The 7,939-nt window shown below is 40.6% G+C and overlaps 1 protein-coding gene across 1 annotated transcript in view; it reads right to left on the reverse strand.

The window, feature by feature from the left end:
* Window positions 1-7,939, reverse strand: part of LOC101854700 — a gene marked incomplete in the record, with an annotated part of 22,662 nt that overhangs the window by 10,950 nt on the left and 3,773 nt on the right. Inside the window, 5 exon segments of the mRNA XM_035968479.1 lie at window positions 1,972-2,120; window positions 2,544-2,692; window positions 4,325-4,434; window positions 5,367-5,483; window positions 6,770-7,009. Of these exon segments, the coding sequence (XP_035824372.1) occupies window positions 1,972-2,120; window positions 2,544-2,692; window positions 4,325-4,434; window positions 5,367-5,483; window positions 6,770-7,009 (765 nt within the window).

Consider the following 7,939-nt stretch of genomic DNA (forward strand, 5'->3'; position numbering starts at 1 on the left):
GTTGGTTTTGATTTTTGTTCCTTTGCCGATAACTTTTGAGTGCCGGGACAAATTTTTATAAGTAATCTTGAATCAATTTGTCTTAAATCAACAGTATAAAAAGGATGGTTTTGGCCCGAATATTAGTCAACAATGTTTTCTCTTTGTCATTATTAACTAATAACTTATTGAGCCAAAATAATGTGACGGCTTATAATAATGCAACAAAGCTCACAACAATCCATGTAGCCATACTTTGTATTTGAAAGAAATAGAGAAAGTGTACTCTTATTTTTTTTTCTTTCTATAATTATATGACTCCACGCTTGTTCAAAATTCTTTGGTTTTGGAAGCATACAACTATCATGTGTTCAAAAGGGATATTGCCTGTTTGAACCTAACAAAGTAAAATAGAATCTACTATGAAATACATATGTAGGACGTGCTGACAAAATGAGTTACTTCTCGCACTTCACAAACGGAGATATCGGCAGAAAATCAACAAAGGAGTAAATTTGTAGACTCTCAACTGATGTCATTTTCTTCAAGTTTACCTTGTCTTTTATTATTTCCAACAAGTGAATTGTAAAAACTCAGCTGATCAATTTCACATATCTATTTCTACAGGGCTAAAATATGAGAAGTAACTCATTTTGTCAGCACGTCTCACATATGTTCATTTTTCAACATTACATGAATGTATACAGAAAAAAAGCCACCCGTACCGAGGAGAAGTGCCCTTTGACATTAATCTATTAAGTCGAAAAAAAATTGCTTGAAAGACAAATCAGGATTACTGTTATATAGATCTACATGCATTAAAAATCGTACGGCTCAAAATAAGTGGAAACAAAATTATTTTTTTTTAAAAACCCCTATGTTTTTATGTTAAATGGACAATTTATAAAAGAAACCAGGAAACGACAAATGCGGTTACTTCGACACTCAATTAGACACCATTATGATTGATAACAAATAAACTAGCTTGAACAAAGCCTGCAAATTTTCAGGAGTGTGAAAATTTCCAAATCAGTTATGTACGTGCCGGTGTCCACTTAAACTAGAAATCTCAAAACACAGGGGACACAAAATACATATTATTATTTATCATTATTATTCATCAAGTTCCAAATCATAAACAGATCTTGGCGATCAAGACTCAATTTTCCTCGTGGGTTCTTTAAAAAATATCATCGCCCCCCCCAAAAAAAAAACCCAAAACAACAACAACAAAAAACAAAATAAAAAAATTGCTTTGTCCTGATCTTTTCCCGTGACCCATCTGTTCAAGTTGTTTCAGTAGATTGTTGTTTTGTTTTGTTTTTATTTCCTCGATAATGAGCGCTTGAGTGTTATCATGTGTGTGTTTGTTTGTTTGTTTATTTATGTATGTATGTGTATGTCTCTCTCTCTGTCTGTCTGTTACTCTTTCCTCTCTCTCTATCTCTCTTATTCTCTTCCCTCTCTTCCCTCTCGCATTTCTTCTCAATCTCTCCTCTTTCTTTCTCCTCGCTCTCTCTCTCTTTCTCTCCCCCCTCTCTCTCTCTCTCTCTCTCTCTCTCTCTCTCTCTCTCTCTCCTTCTCCTCTCTCTCTCTCTCTCTCTCTCTCTCTCTCTCTCTCTCTCTCTCTCTCTCTCTCTCTCTAACTGTCCCCGTGGTTTTATGCACCCCGCATAATTTAGCAAAATTTGATTATTTTTTGCAGAATTTCTGATTATTTACCTTTATCATTCTTTGATAAAATTAACAGAATCGCATAATTTCACATTTTTGGGCTCAGTTTCCATAATTTCAGAATTTTTCTTGCATAAAACGACGGGAACAGCTCTAAGCCCGCGCCCCCATGGGCCGCTGAAACAAACGTTCTCACCACACTCGAGATTGTAGTCTTTCCCTTACCCACGTTAGGTGAACAACTTGTGTTTCGCGCGCTCATATGACCTTAGCAGTTGCGAGCGCCGTAAAACCTTATACTATACTAATACTACTTACCCACGTTGGCACGAGTGTGACGTTTTTCCTTTGAGCTTTAGCCTCGTCCAGGAACTTTCGGATCCACAGGTAGGTCCTGGGGTCTATGGAGTTCACGTCACTGTCGTCTGAAAACGGCCGGTAAGCGTACTTCCGCAGGGCGTCGAAGGCTGAAACAACGTCCGCAACAGTTATAGAGATATAGAAGGTGGACAGAGGTACCCATGAGACCCATTTGTCCCTCTGTTGTTCTATCTATCTATCTATCTATCTATCTATCTATCTATCTATCTATCTATCTATCTATCTATCTATCTATCTATCTATCTATCTATCTTTCTATCTATCTATGTGTCTGTCTGTCTATCTGTCAGTCTATATGTCACTCTGTGTGTCTCGTCTCTCTCTACCCACCCCACCCCTTTCACTTTCGCTCTCTCTCTCTCTCTCTCTCTCTCTCTCTCTCTCTCTCTCTCTCTCTCTCTCTCTCTCTCTCTCTCTCTCTCTCTTTGCGTTTTTCTCACAAACACTCAGCATGCCCGTCCTTATATTTTTGCACATGAGTTTTAAACGCCTGAGTACGAAAGATTTACCAGAGGTAAGGTTTTTGTTCTGGTTATTCCAATTCTTCCAAGCGTCAGGGAAGTCTGTTTTTGCCGCGTACAGGAGAGAACCCAGTCCCATGTTAACGAAAGTGTCGTCAAAGTCTGGCGGTATGTGGAAGGCTCTCATGTATCCGTCCCTACGGACATACAAAGTGGGTGGTTGGCGGGTGCTCTGGTGTGGTTTGCTCCTTCTTTCCTATCAAACATCTATTGTCGTTTTCTCCCCTTCTTCTTTTTTATGTTTGTTACTCTCTTGTAACACCTCTAATCTTCTGGTGCTCATATGACCTTATGCAGTTGCGAGCTCCGTAAAATCTCTACTAAAACTAAACTAAACTAAGGACATACAAACGAAACCACAATACATTAATCATATCGTCTATCCCTAGTGACAGATAAACAAAACCACACTATATATTGTCTATCCCTAAGGACAAATAAACTATTTTTTGTAAATGTTTTACGACGCGGGACAAATTAAACCTTTTCGGTTGGAAGGAAATTTTGGCGACCGACTACTCTTATCGATTTTAGCCCACCAGGGGATCTTTAAAGCGCGCAACTTGCACGCGAGACCTCCGAGATTTTTTGCCCTTGTCCGAGAATGCAAGGTGTAGATCTTATCTACCGGAAGATGAGGGGTGTGGCTGAAAGACAACAGTAAGAAGGAGCCAAGTAGATGCAGTAGAAAGACTGCAGAAAGAGTCAGGATCCCAGAGGAGGTGACAAAGGAGGTGAGGGGGTGGGGCAGAAGTGGAGATGAAAGCAGACGGCAGAACCTTGTTAGAGAGCAGGAAAGGATGTGAAAGAAGAACATTTAGAGAAGAATATATAAGTTCCGTCCCTGTCTCCGGATTCGAACCCGTGACCTATTGAATAAGAGGCAAACACTGTAACCTCTCGACCACGATAAAGCCCCTGGACATATAAACGAAACCTCAATACATACAAGTATACACCCCTAGTTTTAGTTTTAGTAGAGGTTTTACGGCGCTCGCAACTGCATAAGGTCATATGAGCGCCAGAAGATCAGAGGTGTCACAAGAGAGTAACAAACATAAAAAAGAAGAAGGGGAGATTAGGACGATAGATGTTTCATAGGAAAGAAGAAGCATCTACTCACCCCTACTCACAGATAAACGAAACTATAATTCATATACACGTATCCGTCTCTATGGAAAAATACATGTAATCACACGTCCTTCACACAAACAACAATAAGACATTAAAAATCCAATCATACCACATAAAACAACAACAGCAATAGCAGCAGCAGTAGTAACAACAGTAGCAGTAGCAACAACAACAACAACAACAACAACAACATCAACAACGGCAACAACAACAGTCCAACCGGCCCACACTCCACACACCATGCACACACACACACACACACACACACACACACACACACACACACACACACACACACACACACACAAACACACGCATATATACGCATACAAACACATAAACGCACACACACATACACACACACATATGCACACACACACACACACACATGCACATACACATACACAAACATAGATGCCACATACCATCAAACAAACGTATACCTATAATGTAGATGAAGAAAAGTAGCAACAACAAAAGTGAGAATAGCAGCAGGAGAAACAATAGCATCAGCAGCAGCAACAACAACAGCTGCAGCAGCAGTAGAAGCAGCAGCAACAGCAAAACAGCAACAACAAAACAGCAACAACAGCAACAGTAACAACCACAAGTCATAACGTCCAACCGGCCCTTACTTTCCTTCAAGGATTTGCTTAATGGCTTCCGCCAAAGAGCCCAGCCCCAGTTTCTCTAGCAGAGCCTCGATAGCCTCCGTGGGAAGTTTGTCCGCTTCCTTGAAAATTTCCTGGAAATGGGAAAAAGCATGGTGTGTGTGTGTGGGTAGCGGGGGAGGGGGGGGGTAGAGAGGAAAAAAGAGAGCAGGGAGGGAGAAGAGACGAGAAAAGGGAGGCGTGGAAGGAGAGGAGAAGAGAGGAGAAAAAAGAGAGGGAAAGGAGAGGAGGAAAAGAGTAATGAGGAAGAGAGGGATTAGGATGGAGGAGGGGAAGGAGTGAAGGGGGGGAGAGAGGGAAGGAGCCAGCTTTAATAACCTTCAAAAGAATGTTCACCAAAATCGAAACGAACTGTCATTCAACAAAGTGTGAACTGGTTTGTATTTGACAATATAAAACCAAATTTTAAAAAAATCCAGAAAAGACATAACAAACAAGCAAACAAACCCCAAAACATCAACTTTTGTATACAACATTTTTTGTGTGAAATGCTATAGGTCGGAGTTACGAGGAAAATCTGTTTAAAATGAAGTAAAAAGCCATGTCCTTTCTGTTTCTATCCTTCTTATTACAATTGTATCTGTTTGTGTCCCATCTACTACAAAAATGCAATCACAATCTCTCTGTATTTGTATCACCTATCACAGCATTATTGTAGCCATAATTAGAAAAACGTACTTTTAACATTTCTGTTCATATCCTACCTACCACCAAAATGTAGCCAGAACCTTTCTGTTTCTATCAATCAACTACAAGAACGTATTAACAGCCTCTATATTTCTATGCCATCATCGATAAAGACGTGGCAACAACCTTTCTAAATTTCTCTCTCACCTACCAGAAAATTGCCGCCATAACCTTTCAGCCCCCCCCCCCCCCCCGGGCAATCACAAGAATGTAGCCATTACCTTTGTTTCTATCCCACCTTCCATATAATAGTAGCATCCATAACTATTCTGTTTCTACCCCCCCCCCTGACTGTCATCATAATGTACCCATTACATACCAACAGATTGTAAGGTGTAGACTGGTAATAAGAAGTGTTCTTGTTGAAAATCTGTTCCCAGAAGGTCATCAGAGAATTGTCGTAGTCCTTGTTCTTGTCGTGGTGATCAGCCATTGACTGCAGGGACAAAAGAGGAAACAGAAAGAGGTGTCTAAACTGTAGAACGGGGTCGCCAAACTTCGTTCAGCCATATCAGAGCACATGCCAACCACCCACGAATAAAAATCTATTGTAGAATACTGTTTTGTTTAGTTATGTCGTTTTCCCTTCCAAACCCTTCGCCAATCCTCCAGACCCCACAACTAGAGCGGCAGTGAGCTGATCTCGCGGGGATGTCGTTTGTGTTTGCAGAACACCGCCCTACACTGCACCCTCCCAAACTCTTTTTTTCCCCCTTAGCCACTCGAATTTGGTGGATTTGGTCATGAAAAACTAATTACCTGCGCTTCCTTTAATGATTTCAAAATAAATTTCTAAATGTGCATAATAAATCGGATTTGTAAGTGAAAAGACCAGACGCTTACATATTTTTAAGTAGATTGTCTTCTATCAACTAGTGCCTATGAATATGACAGAAAAAAAGTCAGTTGAAATTAAGCTAGTGTTGGACAGCAGTATGCAAATGAATAATATCCATAAAAATGAACAAATGTGTCTATTTTTAAAAGTCAATTATAGCTAAACAAACTGAAGTTTCTACAACTTACAAACGTTATACTCCCTTTGAGGGCACATCAGTGGCAGTACCACATTCACTGAGGAGTTGGTACTGCCAGCTGTGGGCAATGAGGGGAGATGTGGGTTGTGAAGAGAGCAGGATGAGGGGGTCGGGAATGGGGAGAGGGGAAAAAAAGGAAAGAAAAGAAGGTGACAGGGGGGAGTTGGATAGAAAGGGAGAGGAGGTGGGGAAGGTGGGAGGGGTTGGGAAGTTGGGTGTGTATGTATGTATGTGTATGTATGTATGTGTATGTGTGTGTGTGTATGTATGTATGGGTGGGGGGTGGGGGGGGGGGGGGGGGTGTGGGGAGAGGGGCTGGAATGAGGAGTCGAGAGGGGGAAATGAGTCGAGGATTGGGCACGGGAGTGTATAGCCGTCTTGAACAATTATATACTGGAAGATTTGGTTGGGTTACATAAAATGGGTATGCTCACTTCAATAGCTAAGTAAATTTAAAAATATATAACACCCACGGAAGCAGCAGCTATGTACAATTCTCACATCAATCGCTCGATAAAGTACTCCTTTCAGTGGTTGTATACAGTACTCACGTCAATGGCCATTACTCACACCAATAGCCATGTGAAGTAGTCACGCCAATTGGTATACAGTAGTATTCACGCTAATAACTATAATAGTACTCACTACAATGGCTATTTATAGTATCAATATCAATAATACTAACGTCTATCGCCATATTCAGCTGTTTAGTGGACGGTTTGGGGGCGCCACTGTACAGATAAGCTTCCATCAGCGACGAGGTGATCCAGGCAGTAGCGAACATGTTGTTGTCATAAACTCCCATGACCCTCCTCGCCTCCGCCATTTCCAGGTTCCCGTGAAAGTTTTGTTTGATGTGACTGGCGAAGACGCCTTTCTTACGGTGGAAGTGTTCGAAAGGGACGAATGGAATGTCTTCGGGGGCCTGGGAAAAATGTGAGTGTTTCGTTGATTATAATTTGAAGTTATAGCTTGGTTTCGGAGTCGCTGTAACCTATTTAACGTTTAAGTGGGAAAGTTCCCAAACAAAGAATTGCAGTAGTCTAGACGTGAAAGGACAAAAGAAGAGACGATGGTTTTGATGGAATTAACACTAAGATATGTTGACATTTGTCCTATTCTGCATAGTTCTAAATAAATTAGAAAGTTTGCAGTCAAAATAAACTCCTAGATTTTTCGCTTTATCTGTGAAAAAGATGTTATCATTTCCTATACATATATGGTCAAAATTGCAAAACAATAGCCCTGGTTTGGCATTGCAAAACAGAACTTCAGTCTTATCATCATTCATTTTAAGTCTGTTTGATATCAACCATTTTTTTTTTACCTCCACAATACATTTTTCCATGATGGTAACTAGACAATTGAAATTTGTGGGTAAAACAGACTTGTACAGCTGAGTGTCGCTCGCGTACCTGTGGTAGTTAATTTCGTGCTTTCTAATTATTGAACCTAAGTGCTTTGTTTATAGTGTGTATAAGAGTGGTCCGAGCACGAACCCTTGAGGCACGCCAAATTGCAAGCTGAAAATGGATTACATTTCCCCATTTACAAGTACAGACTGTGTACGATTAAACAAATAGGATTCAAACCATTCAAGAACAGTCCCAGATAGGCCGAAGCTATGGCCTAACCCCTTGATCAAAATTGAATGATCGATGGTATCAAAGGCAGCACTTAGATCGAGTAAGACAAGAAGATAATTCGCACAAGCGGGACACAGCTGATAGATGTGCTGTATTGTCGCGTTAGATCTTCTTTGCATAGTTGGCTTGTTCATGCTGCACCTCCAAATTGATTTCATAAGACTGAAAATTTTGGTAAAAGCGAAATAATTATTATTTCTCCCCCCCCC

The sequence above is a fragment of the Aplysia californica genome, unplaced genomic scaffold (assembly GCF_000002075.1).
Source record: "Aplysia californica isolate F4 #8 unplaced genomic scaffold, AplCal3.0 scaffold00061, whole genome shotgun sequence".
NCBI lineage: Eukaryota > Metazoa > Mollusca > Gastropoda > Aplysiida > Aplysiidae > Aplysia > Aplysia californica.